The following is an 18,747-nucleotide window of genomic DNA, read 5'->3' as shown; positions in this document are numbered from 1 at the left end:
GTGAAGATTCTGCTGCAGATACCTGCATGGCATGTAGTGTTCCTTCATAGCTTCCTTATGGTAGCCAGAGCCTAGCCCACGTTTCTGGTCCCTAGGCTGTGGTGACCTTCTCCTCCTCCTCTCTCATGCATGTTTGGTCTCAGCTAAACTTGAGTTCAAATGTGGGATGTGTCACTAGCTTTGCAACAATTTGCAGTGACTTTAACCATCCAGAGTCTCAGTTGCCTCATCTGTAAAAGGGGGCTACTAATAGCTAAGTCAAGAGGTGTGTTGCAGGTGAAACTGTCTAGAACCCCTGGGTTCCTGCCAGGTGGTGGCATTTTAGTGGTCCCCCTTTCTCAGTGTCTCAGATTTGTTCTCTCCTTTACAACCTGGCACGAAGCCCATCGTCTTATAGTTGTACTTTGCTTATGGATGGAATTCTGGCCTTTAGCTTTGGCTATTTATTTTTATTTAATTTGTTTTAGAGACAAAGTCTTGCTCTATCATCTGGGTGGGAGTGTGGTGGCACAGTCATAGCTCATTGCAGCCTCAAACTCCTAGGCTCAAGTGATCCTCCTGTACCAGCCTCCTGAGTAGCTAGGGCAACAGGTGTGCGCCACCACACCTGGCTAATTTAAAAAAAAAAAAAAATTTGTAGAGACAGGGTCTTGCTGTGTTGCCCAGGCTGGTTTTGAACTCCTGGCCTCAAATGGTGTTCTCACGTCAGCCTCCCAAAGTACTGGGATTATAGGCATGAGCTACCGCACCTGGCCAAATTTAGTATTTTCTAATTTACCTAGTACTCACACTTTCAAAGTAATCTTAAACTGCTGACTTTTTTCCCTTTATATCTTTTTCTTTTCATTGGACTGTTTATTTTGTATCTGGTTAAATTCACATTCCTTTTTTTGTCAACACTCTTATCCTCTGTTCTTTGACTGGGCTTACCTCCCCACACGTGCTCCTGACTCTCTAACTGAATTCATGGCATTCAAGTATGAAAGTATATGCCCTGCTTGATAGTTTTGGTTTGCGAGCCTTGAGCTGTTCACCTGTGTAAGGATCCTGCGTGTCCTGGCCTTGCCTGGAAGGCTGCCGAGGGCTCCTTAGGCACTAAGGCCTGTGCGATGTTGGTGATCACTGGATTCTAGACACGTTGGTGGCTGTCCCCTTTCATGGCAGTCAGTGCTAATCTGCCTTGTAACCGTAGAGCAGACAGGTAGATGTCCATTGGTGAGCGGCTCCCGGTCCCGGACTACATCCCTTGCCTTCTCGTTCCATCCGCTTCTGACCTCCTGGGAATTCTTTGCTCATCAAGGGCCTTGGCCCCTGGCTTAGTCTTCCTCCTGGCCCTATGTTCACATTTATTCCCGGGTAACTTCATTCTTTTTCTGTCATTCTTCTGAAGCCCTACAGCCACAGGCACCGGGGATCTTGTCAGGGCTGGGAACTCTCCCCGCTCCGGATGGACCAGCAGGCACCTCCCTTGACCACAGCACCCTCTCTGCACAGCACCCCGTAACCCTCAGTAGGAAGGGACATTTTACCTTGCCAGTATATGTAGTCGTTGTCTTCCCATTAAAAAATTATATTAATACCTGTCCATGTCTCTGTACTTTAAAATTAATTAAAAAAACTTAAAAAAAATAAAATCAAAGCTATGGACTGTGTAGCCACCAATTCACAACCTTTCCTTGGATTTGCAACCGGAGTCCCAGGTTGCCTGTCTCAATCTCTGCATTTTCCGCCCTCTCCTCGACCCACTGCTACCCAGCTTCCATGTGGTGCCGTCAAGTGTCTCCTGCTGGGTTTACCCATAACTGTCGCTGCTTCCCACCGAAGGCTCTCGCCAGCGCTCGCTTGACTTTGCTTCTTAGGGCCGGTTCACGCTGTGCAGCCCTCTGTTTTTGAAGTCCTTGCTTTCCTCAGCTTCCACGACACAGCCCTACCGTGGAGTTGCTTCTACCCCTCGGGTCACTCTTTCTTTTAGTTCCTTGCAGATCCACTGCTTTTACCAAACATCAAGCTTTGCAATCTCTTGAGGCTGTGTCTAAGTCAGCCACACTTTCCTCTTTGTTCTCATTTTGTTCTCCCAAGCCATCTCATCCACACGGCTGCCACCCCACCTCAGTGCAGGTAACTCCCTAACGTGCCTTCTCGTCCCAGATGCTGCGCCTGGCTCTGGGCACGTCGTCCACCTGTCTGCCTGGCATGAATTCCCGACTGTCCCAGACACACTTGGAGAGCTGTGTGCTGAAAATCAAGCTCATGATCTTTCCCCTAGAGTCTGGCCTTTGTCCAGCGTTTTCTTAGCAAAGCGTCTCACTCCATCTGTGCAGTTCTGTAAGTTGGAAGCCTTAGGAGTTTCCCTTGACACATCCTCCTTCCTCACTCGACCTCTTAACCCTTCTCCCACCAACCTGTCACCAATTGCTTTTGATGTCACCTGTTTTCTGTCTTCCCTGCTATCACTTTAGTCCAAGCTGCCTTTGTAGCACCCTCCTTCCGGTATCTGGAAGACGCCTAGCTGTCTCCCTCCCCAGGGCCTGCACAGGGCACATGGTCTGGCTTGGCTAATACTCCTACAGCAGAGATCATGGACATCACCAAGCAGGAGCATTGCTCTGCCATCAGAATAGTGGTTTGATCTACACTAGCACTCTGTTGTTGCAGCCTGTTACTTCCTGCTCAGCCCCCCGAGGTACGTGACCATGGCAGGTGTGTGGATGGAGTCACGGCCAAGTGGAGATGCAGTCGTAGATCTCTGCTTACCTTTCTCTTGCCTGAGGCAAATTGCTTAGGCTGCCCTTCCCAGTGTGTTCATTAGAAGGAACACACAGATTCATTTATGCATTGTACAAATTCTTAGTATACACTTTCTACGGGCCAGACAGTGTTGGAGCACTGGGGAGACAGCAGTGAATGGAAGAGATGAAAACCCCTTATGGGGCTTTGAATACAGTGGAAGTAAACACAAATTTAAAAAAAAGGAAATTACTTGCTGTGTCAGTAAAGGATATGTGCTTTGGAGAAAATAAAGCAAGAAGAGGCCACAGACTACCAGGGTTGAGGTTGGGGTTGTGACTTGAGACAGGGCGTTCAGGGAAATCCTCACTGAGCAGGTGGTATTTGAGCACAGGCCTGTGGGAGGCCAGGGGGCGAGCCCTGTGGTTATCTGGGGGAAGAACGGTCCAGGTGGAGGGAACAGCCAGTGCAAAGGTCTGATACAGGAGCTCGCCAGGTGTGTCCAGGAGCCAGGAGAAGACCAGTGTGGCTGGAATGAAGTGAGCTAGGGGCAAAGTTGTGGAAATGAGGGCAGGGTGTGGGCAGGGCCTGTTGCCAGTGTCATACTTGGGATGTGTCCACGGCTTCACCCGGGAGGAGCGAGGTGTGCGGGATCTGCAGTGTAGGGCGAGGTCCTGCCGTGGGTGTACAGTTGGGAGTGGTTGGCGTATGGATGATGCTTAAAGTCCCGAAACCAGATAACCCCACTGACCGAGTAAGTAGAGCTGTGAGGGGAGGAGTAACAGGGTGGGGGCACAGGCTGTCTTCTGGGCCAGCTAGTTATGGGTGGCAGCATTGGCCCACCTCTCCCACCTCCATCCCGGTGCAAGCCACCCTCAGCATGTGTCGTGACTGTCGCCGGAATATCCTGGCCAGCACCCGGCTTCCATCCTGCCTCTCTACCCGCAGGGCCACAAAGGGGTCCTTTTGTAATGGAGGTCACATTGTCACCTCTCTGCTCAGAGCCCTCCAGCGGCTTCCCAACCTTCTCCAAGTATTATATAGCCTGTGCTTGCAGTCCTCTGTGGCCCCGCCCCCTCTGCTGACCTCGTCTGCGTCCCCAGCCCGGCATGTCAGAGCACAGCAGACGGGGCTGTGTTTGCACCTGCTGTTCTCTCTGCCAGGGGACTCCCTCCCACCAGACTTCCACAGGGCTCACACCTTCACCTTGGTCCAATCGTTGCTCAAATATCAGTGTGTCAGGGATCCTTCCCTGGCCTGGCACCCGCTCTGATGCCCACGACATGTTCTTGACATGTAATCGAAAGACATTGCATTCATGTTTCTTTGTCAAATGGATCCACACCCGTCAAAATTCTCCATTTGGAAGAACTTTAAAATGATTTAAAATTTTGATTTTCAAGTTCTTAATTGTGCAGATTGGGGACTTATTTATGGATATATTCATATTGTTTTGGGCAAAATCATTTAATGGTGGAGTCATTTTTATACATCACTTTTCAAAATGTTCTCTCCATAGAATGATGGGTTTTCCAAAGCAGGTACTGTGTCCCTCATGTTTAAAATGTCACCCTTATATTGCAGGGGTGGAGGATGTGGCATAGGCTTATATTTAGAGAATGTCTAAAAGCCTCCTATCAAACAGAAGACATTAATGAATTTAGAACAGTTGCTTTTTGCATGAAAGAAAAACTCACAACTTGGTATTAATTCTGCAACTCTTATTTATTTTTTGCAGAATAACTAGTGAACCATCCTGTGGTAGAAAATATTTTCATGGTTACTGCTCATCTCCTTATACGAGTTGCTCTCTAGAAAGCATCCAGCCGTGTAATATGTTGTCATTATGTTCACAATGGCTGGATCCTTTCTGGACAGCCCTTGTAAAATATTGGAAAGAGTCTACTCTATCTTAAAAGCCTTATCTTTATATATTAAAAATAAAATATCCAAATGCATCGTATCCAGTAGCTCCTGGCTACTTTTGGCTTCCACTCCTTCGCTGCAGCAATGTGCCGAAGAGTGACGCAGCAAGTTCATTCTCCTCTGGTTCTGTTTCTGTCGTGTTACCACGTCTTTGTGTCATTTTTTATTTCAATTGACATAGCTAACCTTTAAATGGTTACTCAAATGTTACTTCAAATGGTTAGAGTTTTTCAAAAATTTTTATTTTTGTTTCGGCTTTTTACAATCCATTTATCAACCTTCCTTTGTTGGCTCACAAAAAAATGTATTTCCACAGAAGATAATCAATATGTGTAATCAATGAGTGTCTCCGACGTGTCTGGCGCTGGGTTGGAGGCATTGGTGTGCTGATGAATGAACCCTGCCTTCCTGGCACTGATATTCGAGTATGGGGGAGAGAGAGAAAACACAAACACATAAATAAATACTGAAAGAATAATATATGTACCAAAGTGTCTTATTATTGAAAGAGAATTATTCTAGCAAATAATAGATAAGCTGAGGTGTGTTTTAAGCATTTTTACTTTTACCTAACTGTTCAGCAAACCTCTCCCCTTTATGTGACTTCTAATACAGTCGGCCCTGCGTATCTGTGGGCGCAACCAACCAGGGACTGAAGGTATTTGGGAAAAAAGGATGGTTGTGCCTGTACTGAAAATGTACAGGCTTTTTTTCTTGTCATTATTCCCTCAACAATACAGTGTAACAACTATTTACATAGCATTTATGTTGTATTAGGTGTTGTAAGTAATCCAGAGACGATGTAAGGTATATGGGAGGATGTGCACAGGTTATATGCAAACACCACACCATTTTATACTCGGGACTTGAGCAACTGTGGATTTGGTATCTGCAGGGGTGCTGGAACCAATCCCCCGCAGATACTCAGGAACAGCTGTGTTGGTTTCTTCGCATCTTTATTTTTTTCTATATATCTTCCTATAGGATTTCGAGAAAGGAGTGAATTTTAGTTTGTCTTCATACATTTTGGTGTGTTATTTTATATCTTTTATCACAGCAGGAGAGTGTTTTTCCAATGGTTTGTGGCTTTTTGCCTTTCACTATTAATAAGAAACCTAAAAAGAGATTGCTAAGCATTTTTTAAACATCAAGCTTAGATAGCTTCTGTAGCATGTTGGATTTAGCATTGAGCTATGAAGCCATGCTGGAGAAAGGATAGGGGTTTGTTTTCATGTTGTCCACCGGTGCGGACCAAAAGGTATACCGTGTGAGCCACATGTGTAATTTTGTCTTTTCTAGTAACCACATTTAAAAAAGTAAAAAGACACAAGTGAAGTTAATTTAAATAATGTATTTTACTTTACCCGATGTGTGCGATACTATCATTTCAACTTACAGTCGATGTCAGGGTCACGGATGGGACAGATTTAGCGTTCACCCTAGGGTTTCACGGTCCAGTGCGGCTCGTTTCAGCGGCCGGAGGCCTGCAGGGCACAGCACGGGGCTAGAGGCTTGGCTTTAAATGCCATGTCTGATCCTGGTGGCTCCACATGATCATTAACACAGGATAAAATTAGGGCCAGGATGGAGCCGTGCATTTTAATTGGTCTTCGCAACACATCCCGTTTGGGTTTTGGCCGTGTCGGGGGGACTGGCTCGTCACTGGCTCACGGCGCCGCGCGGACGGCGGGGAGGACTGTCCGCTCAGTCGTGCCGCTTGCGCTTCCGTCCGCGAGCTTTCTTTAATTCGTGGCTCTGTTGTTACTAAAAACGCCTACACAAGCAGCCGTATCTGTTTTTATTGTGGTAAAATATATGTAACATAAAATTTGCCGTTTTAATCATTTCCAAGAATATAGCTCAGTGGCACGAGGTAACCTGCACTGTTGTACGACCCTCGCCACCACCCGTCTCCAGGCTCTTGGTCTTGCGGAATCAAAACTCCGTGCCCATCAGACGACTCCCGCTCTCCGCCCCGGCCCCCGCCGTCCGCTTTCTGCCTCTGTGACCTTGCCCGCTCTGGCCCGCCTCACGCACGCGGCATCATGCAGAGTTTGTTTTGTGACTGGCTGTGTCACTGAGCATCGCGTCCCCCGGGCCCATCCGTGGAGGGTGTGTTGCAGCACGCGTCACAGTTTCTTTCCCTTTAAGGTTGAATATTCTTGTCTATGTATAGACTGCGTGTTTTTAATCCATTCATCTGTGGACATTTGGGTTGCTTCCACGTGGACATTTGGTTACTGTAAACAGGGCCACTGTGAATCCTGGTGTTCAAATGTCTGCTAGGGCCCCTGCCTTTGTTTCTTTTAGACATACCCAGAAGCTGGATCATGTGGTAATTCTGTCTTTAATTTTTTTCACAGAGGCTGCACCATTTTTGATTCCCACCAGCAACGCACAAGGGTTCCATTTCTCCACATCTTTATCAGAAGTTGTTATGTTCTGGGTTTTCTTTTAGTAGTCATTTTAATGGGCGTGAAGTGGTACTTCACTGTGGTTTCAATTTGCATTTTCCTAATGACTAATGATGTTGAACATCTTTTCTTGTGCTTATTGGCCATTCGTATATCTTCCTTAGAGAAATGTCTATTCAAGGTCTTTGTCCATTTTTCAGTTGGTTTGTCTTTTTGTTGCTCTGTTGTAAGAGTTCTTCATATATTCTGGATATTAGATCCTTTTCAGCTATATGATATATTTTCTCTTATTCTGTAGATTCTCTTTTAACTTTCTTGATATTGTCTTTGTGCACACAAGTTTTTAATTTTGATGAAATCTTATTTATTCATATGTAATTGTAAAGGGCCTAAAATAGCTAAAATGATCTCAAAAAAGAAGAACAAAATTGGAGGACTCATACTTCCCAATCTTGAAACCTACCACAGTAAACGAAACTGGGTGTTCTGATATATGCATAAACATATAGACCAATGAGATAGAATGGAGAGTCTGGAAATAAACCCTTGTGTTCACAGTTGATTGATTTTTGACAAGGGGGCTTAGACCATTCAATGGGGAAAAAATTGTCTCTTCAACAAATGGTGGTGGTCCAGCTGGTTACCTCACATTATATATAAGAATTAACTCAAAATGGATCAATGACCTAAATATAAGAACTAAAACCGTAAATCTCTTAGAAAAAACATAGGGATATGTCTTCATAACCTTGATTTTGGTGATAAATTCTTAAATATTTAATAGAATTTAATTGAATAAGAATAAATTCTTAAATATTTAAGATGCCAAAAGCATGACAACAAAATGATTAATGATTGATTTAAGGAATCTTTTTAGCCCCTCACCAATTTTGCAAACTTTTATTTGGCCAACACTAGAAATCCACCTAACTGTGTACATATACATAGCACTCTGTTCCCATGTGCTGGCAGTGAATGAAGCACCCTGGGCTAGACACAGCAGCACATCAAGTCCTTATAGCTGGCATCGAATGCTTTCTTTTTTCATGCAGGCAGTTGCCTGTGCTCCAGTTGACTTTATCCTTTGGTATATATTTCTTTACAGGGGTTAACCCATACTGTATTGGTCTTGGTCACTGGTCCTTTCACCAAGACAATGGTGTTGTTTATTATGCTCATGATTTTCCTTTTAACTTCCCTTATCCACGTGGAAAGAAAAGTAATAAAGTAGAAAATGCCCAAAATGTAGTCAGGCTCTGGGCAATCTTAAAAGTGTCATTAAGCAGATTTTATTTGTCTCTTTAGGATTCCTGGCCATCTCACATTCCCCAAATGAAATTGTTTCAGCAAATATCAGTAAATCTTATTTATATGCTTAGGATGTGGGCTTATTTGCCTCTTGGAAATGAAACTCTTAAAAGTAATTTATTCTACCCCTTCCACTGCAAGAAGTGCCCTATTTCCACTTATTTCATTCTTGCAGATATTAGGCATCGTAATGAGCACCTGAAACCCTCTCAGATGTGCCTGCTGCTTCCATACCTGTCTTAACTCTGCCGGGGGGTGGGGGGGTGTCTCCATAGCACCATAAAACAGATTCCTGAGAAAGGGTTCTGCTTTCTGGAGAAAGACAAGCCATAGATGTTTAACTCTTTTTTATGATCAAACATTTCCCACAGACAAATCTCTCAGTTTTTAGATTTAGCACATAAAACTTTATTTAAATTGAGATCCTAAAAATACATAAAAGTACATTTTCGTATCTAAAGAATTTGTACTTTGTTGATAGTTTTTCTTAATGCTCCATTCACCTTATGTTATTAATAGTTTTAATGGGCTCTCACATACCACATTTGAATATGGAGTTTGTTTAAAGTTAGTAATGTTTCAATGTTATAATGAGGAGAAAGCATCATGGAAAACCAAGGCAATAACTGAGCAGAGACAAATTTAGGGAAATGCACAAACCTTTGAGCTCAGGTTGGAGAAGGGACATGTCGGGCAGGAGAGTGTGCTGAATTCTCATGCTTTCCCAAATGTTCATGCTTACAGAGTTGAATTCTTCCAGTCTAGAATTTTTCTCTAGTTTCAATTATTTGTTTTTTGAAGCAGGATTAATTGAGGATATAATACAGATAAAAACTGTGGGTTTGTTTTACCTGAGATGCTGCTTCTATCTCATTCACATGAATCTAAGTTTCTTCCAAAGGATACTTGAATGGGAAACTTCTGTGACTCAGGAAATCAAAATCTATTTTCCCTGGTATCTAGGCCCTTTAGGCCACATGCTGATTTTCAGTACTGGGTGTCTCACTATGAATTTTTCAATGACGCACATTTTTATATTTTGTGATACTTTGGGATGGATAGTTTATTCCCTTTTCTTGAGCCTCCCTTCATCTGTCTGTTCATGTATAACCTTTTTAGAAGTATAAGGAAGTCTAGGGACGGTTTAGTCCAACCAAGTTCAAGAAAAGGAAAATAAAAGGGGTATATTTAAAGGCACCCAGGCAGCCTTCCTATTCAGGACTGGGTTGCTGGTGAACAGACCCGTGTGTCATCAGGGGAGCCCACTCCAGCTCCAGCTCTCCCAGCAAACTGGATGATTCTTTCACAAAACAAATGGGAAACCAGAGACCAGCAGACCTTTGGGGAAAACAACAAATGAAAGAGAAGGACCAAAATGAACAGAGCCAGAGATAGGTAAGTGCGAACAGCTACAGCCGATTTCAGTGGCATTCTCACTAAGATTTAGCATGGTACCACATTTCCTAAGATAAGAAAGTGTTTCTATGCAAAAGAGAAGATCAGAGTTCAAGAAGCGTTACTGAAAATACAAGGGAGAAGATTCTAGAGAAATCAAGAATAGGTACAATCAATCCAGCATCTAATAGACACTCCAGAAAGAGAGAAAAGATAAGAGGTTAGGTGGATGTTATTTTAAAAAAATAAAATTTCTCCAAGCTTCAAAAAAATCAGGTTTTCATCCTTTCTTTGCTTCCCCCTCTGCCCCCTGCCCCCTGCTTCTAGAAAGCAATTCTAGATATATTCTGGTGAAATGTCATAACTCTAAGGTTAAAGAGAAAACCGTTACCCTTCCAAAGAAAAAGAAAAACCCAAATTTCTTACAAAGGAAAGAGACTCATACTGGCTTTGGATTTTACGTTAACAACCCTAGATGCTAAAGGTAAAAATGAAATAATCTTAACATCTGAAGAAGAAAGAATTTGAACTCAGTTTGGTGGCATTCAGAATTCTGTTAATCACATGGAAGGGTATGAATGCAGAAAGTTTAATACCATCTAAAATAATTTATTGGTACTGTTTATATCAAAATGTAAAATAGATTCAAGGAAGCAGACAAAGTGAAATTCAAAAATGGGCAACTAAGTGTTAATTAAGGAAAAAATTGAGAAAAAAATAAGATCTAAATGTTGCTGACAGAAAATTATTCTTCAGTTAGCAAAGTTTGATGAGAGATGACTTTTGCCTCCCAGTATGTCCAGACCTACTATCTATTTCTGCAGTGAAAAATTGTTACAAAATCCTGTTAGTGCTGTTTATTGATGGGGTTCAGAAACAACCTGTAGACAAAGCACAGACGCTTAGATTGTAAAAAAAATTGTAAATGTTATATCTGAAAAATTTGAATACTGGCATATACTTTAGAACATTGTATAAGTAACAAAAACTCAAGTAATGGAGGAAAGAATATAATAGTGTTAATTTCATAGATATGATCCAAAGTCAGTAAGACATGAAGATAGATATATTATGTAAGCAATGAGCGTGATTTAAAATTATAATGGTGAACACCAAAAAATGACGGCTGAGTTCTCACTCTTTTTAACAGTGGTTATTTCTGAAAAGAGAGACTAGGGCTTCTGAGGGAAGGGGCTTGGGTATGGATGAAAGAGCATTTTATAATCTCCTTACATTTTTTAAAACCAAGTATGTGCATTATGTCATTTTTTTGTTTGTTTTAAAGTTTAGTTTTATAAAGAGGCTATTAAAACTTAATCAGAGTCAGGCTTTCTCCTGTTCTCTTTGCAAGCCGAATGGTTTGGGCTGGTCTGGGAAGCTTGAATTTGAGCTTCCTGAACTGCCGCCTTCCCTCTGCTCTCTTCCCCTGCTCTCCTTGAAGACAGCTCTGCCATGCATCCTGCACCCCAGGTCTGCTCCATCAGTTATCCGTCACCAAATCTGTGCACAGAATCTCTCCCACTCTTCTAACCCTGTACCAGTCGTCCTTTCCTCCTAGTGTCTGTTTAAGTAAAATTGTTATTGAAATATAATTTACCCAATTAAAGTGTTCAATTCAGTGTTTTTTGTTTTTTTTTGTAGTATATGGACAGGATTGTGTGAACATTAGCACGGTTTTAGAACATTTTCTTCACTCCAAAGGAAATCCTGTGTACATTATCATTACTTCCCATTTCCCCACAATGCCTTACCCTCTTCCCTAGACAACCACAAATATACCTTCTTTCTCTACAGATGCACAGTTCTGTGTGTTTCATATAATGGATTCAAATGATATATATGGTCTTTTGTTACTGGCTTCTTTCACTTAGCATGTTTTCACGGTTCATCCATGCTGTAGCCTGTATCAGTACTTCGGTTCTTTTTATGGCTGAATAATACTTCATTGTGTGGATATAACACATTTTACTTATCCATTCATTAGCTGATGGACATTTGTGCTGTTCCCATTTTTTGGCTATTATGAATATTGCTGTAAACATTTGTGTTCAATTTTTTTTTTTTTTTTTTTGTGGCTATGTGTTTTCATTTCTCGTGGGTATACACCTAGGAGGGGGAGTGCTATGTCATGTGGTAATTTTATGATTAGACCTTGGAGAAAGTGATAGAACATTTTCTAAAGCAGCAGTACCATTTTACATTTTTACCAGCAATGCACAAAGATTCTAATTTCTCCACATCCTACCAACATCTGTTATTTTCTTATTTTTGTTGCTGTTGTTGTTTTTTATTATAGCTGTCTAAGTGGGTATAAGGTGATATTTTGTTATAGTTTTGATTTGCATTTTATGAATTACTAGTGATATTGAGTATCTTTTAATGTGCTTATTGACCATGTGTGTATCACCTTTGGAGAAATATTTAAGTCTTTTGCACATTTTTAATTGGGTTGTTTTGTTGTTGAATTGTAGAAGTTCCTTATATATTCTGGAATTAATCTATTATCAGATATATCATTTATAAAAATTGTCTCCCATTTTGTAGGTTGTTTCTTTCTTGATGGTGTTCTTTGGTTTTGATGAAGTCTAATTTACCTAGTTTTAATCTTGCTGCTCATACTTTTGATGTCACAGCTAAGAAACCATTGTCTAATCCAAGATCATAAAAGTTTATGCCTAAGTTTTCTTCTAAGAGTTTTATAGTTTAGCTCTTATATTTAGGTCTTTGAGATAATTTTGTATATGGTGTGAGGGAGGATTTAAATTTGTATATGGTGTGAGGGAGGGATCCAACTTTATTTTTTTGCATGTGGATATCTGGTTTCAGCATCATTCATTGAAAAGACTATTCTCTCACTTTTGAATTGAATTTTCATTGTACCCTTGTCAAAAGTCAATAGACTATAAATGGGAGGGGTTATTTCTGAACTCTGCTTTCTATTCATCTGTATGTCTATCTTGTATCGGTACCATACTGTCTTGATTTTTGTAGCCTTGTAATGAGTTTGAAATCAGGAAGTATGAGCCCTCCGGCTTATTTGCTTTCTTAATGTTTTTCAACATTGTTTTGGCTACTCTAGGTTTCTTGAATTTTTATGTAAATTTTGGGATAAACTTACCAGTTTCTGCAAAGTAGCCAGTGAGATATTTTTAGGAATTGAATTGAATCTTTTGATGATTCAGGGAATATTACTATCTTAACAATATTAAATCTGATATATGAACATTGATATTTTTCCATTTATTTAGATCTTCTTCAATTTCTTTGAACAATGGTTTGTAATTTTCAGAGTATAAATTTTGCACTTTTGTGTTAAATTTATTCTTCAGTATTTCCTTTTTGATACTATTATAAATTGAATTGTTTTTAAATTTTATTTTCAGATTTTCATTGCAAGTGTATAGAAATACAGTTGGATTTTTATATGACTGTTGTATTCTGAAACCTCACTGAATTAATTAGTTTTAATAGCTTTTTAGTGGATTACTTAGGATTTTCTGTGTACAAGGTTATATCATCTGCAAATAGAGTTTTATTTCTTACTTTTCAGTGTAGATGGATTTTATTTCATTTTCTTGATTAATTCCTCTTGATGTGTTGAATGGGAGCTACAATAGTGGACACCCTTGTCTTTTACCTGATCTTAGGGAGAAAGCACTCAGTCTTTCACCATTAAATATTATGCAAACTGCATGTTTTTTACTGTACAGCTTTTATCTGCTTGAGGAAGTTTCCTTTTATTTATTTTTTCTTAAATCATAAATGGTTATTGACTTTTTGTCATTTTTTTTCTTTTTCTAAATACTGAGATTGTAATGTTTTGTCCTTTATATTATTGATATGGTGTGTTACATTCATTGTTTTTTGGATGTTAAACCAACTTTGTATTTCTGGGATAAATCCCATTTGGTTATGATATATAATCTTTTTTATTTATTGATTCAGTTTTCTAGTATTTCATTGAGGATTTTTCTATCTATGTTCATAAGAGATCTTGGTCTGTAGTTCTCTTGTGATGTCTTTGCCTGGTTTTGATATCAAAGCAATGCTGGATTCATAGAAAGAGTGAGAAATATTCTCTCTCAAATTTTGGGAAGAGTTTATGAAGAACTGGTATTAATTTTCCTTTAAATGTTTGCTAGAATTTACCAGTGAAGCCGTCTGGACCTGAGTTTTTCTTTGTGGGCTGTTTTTTAAAAAGTACTAATTCAATATATTTACCTGTTACAATTCTATTCAATTTCTTCTTGAATCAGCTTTGGTAAATTGTATCTATTTCATCTAAATTATCTAAATTGTTGGCATACAGCGGTCATAGAAATCTCTCATAATCCTTTTATTTTGGTAAGGTTGGTAGTGATGTCTCCTCTTCCATTCCTGATTTTAGTAAATTGAATCTTTTCACTTTTTTGCATGGTCGGTCTAACTGAAGATATATTAATTTTTTTCTTTTCTTTATTTTATTAATTTATACTGTAATTTAAATTTTTCTTTGGGTTTAGTTTTTTCTTTTCTCTCCATTGTCTTAAGGGGGATGATTAGCTTACTAATTTGAGATCTTTGTTCTTTTTTTAATAAAGGCAACTCAAATGAAGAAAGTTTAAGTAACATGCCAAGTTCTCTTAATAGTACACATCAGATTTGGCATTTAGTCTTCTCCTTTCGTTCAACACACTCTCTCTCTGGGGGATTTTTGTTTGTTATAGTGCTATTTGTGTGTGGAGGATACCCACATATTTATCACTAGACTAGATCTCTCTGCTGAGCTTCCAAACTAAAACCCCATCAGCCACCAGAGATCTCCTCCATTTTTCCTACAAACTTAACCCAATCACAGCTCCTTTCTCCCTACTGTCCACCACCTTTTCTCTAAATCTGCTTCTTCCACAGTTTGTCTTGATTAATGGTGGGTGCTGCCACTCATCTGCTCTCCCAGATGCAAGTCAGTGCCATCTTTCTACCATGGCACAGGTGACATTAGCTGTTTCCTGCATTTGTTCTTTCTCCTGAGGTCCTTTATTCTGACTGACTTGACTTTCATCATGTCATCATCTGGCAAGTCCCAGCCCTCTGTGAAATATTTCCTGAGGACTCCAGGCAGTTAAATGCCCCGCTACATTCTTCTCCTGCCTTTGTTCATAACTTGATTATGGCATCTATCTCTGGGGTGTACTGTTTCCTTTCCTATGCTTGTCTGCCTTCTAAAGCCATAAGCATCTATTGGGTAAGCACCGAGTTTTCTAGAAGTTATTTATAAATGCTTGTGAAATAAATGAATGGTTCTGAGATGGTTTGAGTTTTTGTTAGAGAGTTGAGGATCAGTATAGAGTTATTGCCCCAAATCTATCTCATAAATGTACATTAAACTTTATACCCCTTCAAATGCCTGACTCCTATTCATCTTTCAGGATCCTGCTCCCATGTCACTTCCTTTGGAAAATTGTTCCCAACATCCCAGGTTTTGTTAGTTTCCTCCAGACCTCCCGTTTGCCTGACTTTTTCTGGAAATTCAATAGATACTTTTGGGGACCGATAAATAATAGCAGCCATGAAAACTTTGTTTTTGTGTCTAACATTTGCTTTCTATATTTTGGTTGCCAGTTTAATAACGGAGACACCTTAACATAGCTGACCACATAATGAGTAAATGTGTATAACGAGTGTGTGCTGTGGACTAAGGGCTCTTTTGGAGATATTGGGATACAGAGATTATTAAGACATGTTCCCTTCCAGCTAGATGCTTACACTGTAGTCTGTAGGTAAGTAACCATGATACAGGGCCATGCCGAGTGAGGACATTGACTTCCAAACAAAAGGGGAACTTCATTCTGAGGATGCAGAGAGAAACTTAAGATCAGATTCCATAGGCCATTTTCCATGGTTTGAACGTGTCCCCCAAAAGTTCATGTGTTGGAAACTTAATCCCCAAATTCATATGTTAATGGTATTGGAGGTACGGATTTTGGAAGGTAATTGGGATTAGATGAGGTTATGAGGGTCGGCCCCCATTATGGTATGAGTGGCTTTATAAGAAGAAGGGAGACCCTAGCTAACACTCTAGCTCTGTCTTGCCACGTGCTACCGTCTGCCATATTATGACACACCAAAAGGCCCTCACCAGATGCCAGCACCTTGATGTTGGGCTTCTCGGTCTCCAGAACTGTAAGAAATAAATTTCTTTTCTTTATAAAGTACCCAGTCTGTGGGATTCTATTGGAGCAACAGAAAATGAATTGAGACACCATGATTTTTTTAAAAAAATACAGAACAATTTATCACAATGTGGTACTCTTGAATTGATCATAATTATTTCATGAGCATTTAATAGACTTAATCAAACTCTACAGCAGGCTCTCCTGCAGTCTTTTGTTGTTAATGAACTTCCTGACATCTTTTTATATTCTCTTTTAGTATTGATGCTTCTTCAGTTTCTTAGAGGGCTTGAGATTGCAAAGTGCATGCAAGAACAACTGAGTAATTAATTGAACAGATTTGTAGGCAGATGCACATGGTGAGATCAGAAGATGCGATGTCACAGTCCTGGGCTTTGATGTGCTGTCCTGTCTGCCAGTAAACATTTTCATTGCACAAACACATTTTCTTCCATTGTTAATTATGTTTAATAATTTTTACTGGCCTCTGAAAATGACTTTGTTCAGCAGTGCTTTTTATTGTTCCATAGTTACTTTAAGAATGGAAAAGTGAAAGGGTAGCACAGTGCCTGCTTTCAGAAAAGAATGCATTGCGTGTTGCATATTACTATGTGATTTGTCTAATTAAAAAAAATTTGGATATTGCCTAATTCTCTACGTTTTTTTGTGTTATATGTCCTTCTTTATCAAAGAAGCAACAGGATGAAAAATATTTGGTAGTTTATAAATGAAGAAAGCATATTTACAAATCCCTTGGACTAGGAATGATGTTTGTAATAAAGAGAAACCCCATTCTACTCAATTTTAATGATTGTTTATAAGTGGTTTATACTAATATCCTCATAATCCCTGACTCTTTGGATTCTTAAAAATTAAGTACATAAAATTGTTTTAATTTTGATGAATGAAATGACTATCTAAGCTTCTTACTTAACTGTCAGCTCTTTCTGCTTAGTGTAGGCAATCTGTACCATGGCCTGAGTAACGCCCAAGCCACTGTGACCGGTGCTTGGCAGGCAGCCTGTGGGTTAGGTGTTGGCATCCACCCCATGTTGGTTGTATCCCAGCCTCCTCTCTTACATGGGGACATTACATTCCTGATCCCGTTTATGTTTCCTTTTCATCATTGAACAACGGAGCTAATGACACCAACTTATGCAAGGTGGTGAGGATTTCGTGAGTTAATATACACACTAAATAAATATTAAGAGTATCTTTCTCTCTCATGTTCTCCTCCCGGTATTTGTTTAAAAAAACACACATTTTTATGACCAGTATATTGAGTATGCAGCACTTCAGATAAAATGGTAAAGATATGCTGTGATCGTGTGCGCGTGCATTGGGAGGTGGCTTATTTCTCATCTGCTCGTTGCCTTTCCTTGATTGTGACTCTCAGGCAGACGTTGCACCTTTTCCCTGGGGATAGGTCTCTGTGCGAGCAAAGATGCTCAGGGCCGTGGTCCAGTAAGGAGAAGCAGACTGGTTCCAGTTAGCCCCTGCCTAGATTGGCTGCCCTTTTGAAAACTGCAGATCAAACAAATTTATTGGATTTAGAATTATAGAAATTTAAAAATGAAATTTAATCGTTATCATGTTGGGAAAATGAAAGCAAACTTTATTACCTCATTTTTGTAAAGCTATAAAGAATAAAGCAAACAAGGTTTTTATTAATTCTCTTAAACATTTGGTTCCTTTGCTAGGTGCGTCCTCGGTGACAGCTGCGGCCCTCGAGCAACATGCCTGAACAGAGCAACGATTACCGGGTGGCCGTGTTTGGGGCAGGTGGTGTTGGCAAGAGCTCCCTGGTCCTGAGGTTTGTGAAAGGCACATTCCGGGAAAGCTACATCCCCACGGTGGAAGACACCTACCGGCAGGTGATCAGCTGCGACAAGAGCATATGCACGCTGCAGATCACCGACACTACAGGCAGCCACCAGTTCCCCGCCATGCAGCGGCTGAGCATCTCCAAGGGGCACGCCTTCATCCTGGTGTACTCCATCACCAGCCGCCAGTCCCTGGAGGAGCTCAAGCCCATCTACGAGCAGATCTGCGAGATCAAAGGGGACGTGGAGAGCATCCCCATCATGCTGGTGGGGAACAAGTGTGACGAGAGCCCCAGCCGCGAGGTGCAGAGCGGCGAGGCGGAGGCCTTGGCCCGCGCGTGGAAGTGCGCCTTCATGGAGACCTCGGCCAAGCTCAACCACAACGTCAAGGAGCTTTTCCAGGAGCTGCTCACCCTGGAGAAGCGCAGGACCGTGAGCCTGCAGATCGACGGGAAGAAGAGCAAGCAGCAGAAGAGGAAAGAGAAGCTCAAGGGCAAGTGCGTGGTCATGTGAGCGCCCTTCCCGCAGTGGGGGGCGGCTGCGGGTCCAGGCCCCCCCATCCCCCGCCGTCAGGGTAGCATGTACGGTGCCCGCGTGTTACGTCGCGTCTGGCAGAGATGCTCTATTGTCCTTAGCAGGGCGCTCGCCATTCCCCACAGTAAGCCCCTCCCTGTTGTCATGGGATCCGCCGGGAGGTTGAAAAGAGAGCCAGGGCGCTCAGCATCCCTGGGCCGAGGTGCCAGCGGTTCCTGGAGGCAGCGTTCACCCCTGGAGGCAGGAGGACTGGGACCCACGGAAGCAGCATGTGCGGAGAGGACTAGGTGTCATCTGCATGCATGTGAGCCGCGTGAACCCGGAGCTACCCGCACCAACCCCAAACCAGGATTTCTCGCTGCTCAGGAGCTGATAGCATCTCTGGGGGGCCGAGGGGGGTGGGGCGCGATGGGGTGAGAAGAGCCTGGGGCCAAAGTGGCCTCCTCCCCTGGGTAGTTCATCCCGAGG

The 18,747-nt window shown here is 41.4% G+C and overlaps 1 protein-coding gene across 1 annotated transcript; it reads left to right on the top strand.

The window, feature by feature from the left end:
* Positions 1-504: 504 nt before the first annotated feature.
* Positions 505-18,373, top strand: DIRAS2 (DIRAS family, GTP-binding RAS-like 2). The gene is made up of 2 exons (XM_012653572.1): positions 505-591; positions 17,623-18,373. Exon 2 carries the CDS (start codon positions 17,659-17,661, stop codon positions 18,256-18,258), a length of 600 nt encoding a protein of 199 aa, XP_012509026.1. The 5' UTR covers positions 505-591; positions 17,623-17,658; the 3' UTR covers positions 18,259-18,373.
* The last annotated feature ends 374 nt before the right edge of the window (positions 18,374-18,747 follow it).

Source organism: Propithecus coquereli, unplaced genomic scaffold (genome assembly GCF_000956105.1).
Source record: "Propithecus coquereli isolate 6110/MARCELLA unplaced genomic scaffold, Pcoq_1.0 Scaffold423, whole genome shotgun sequence".
Classification (NCBI taxonomy): Eukaryota; Metazoa; Chordata; class Mammalia; order Primates; family Indriidae; genus Propithecus; species Propithecus coquereli.
The sequence above is the reverse complement of the archived record's forward strand: the minus strand, read 5'-3'. Positions and strand labels throughout refer to the sequence as shown.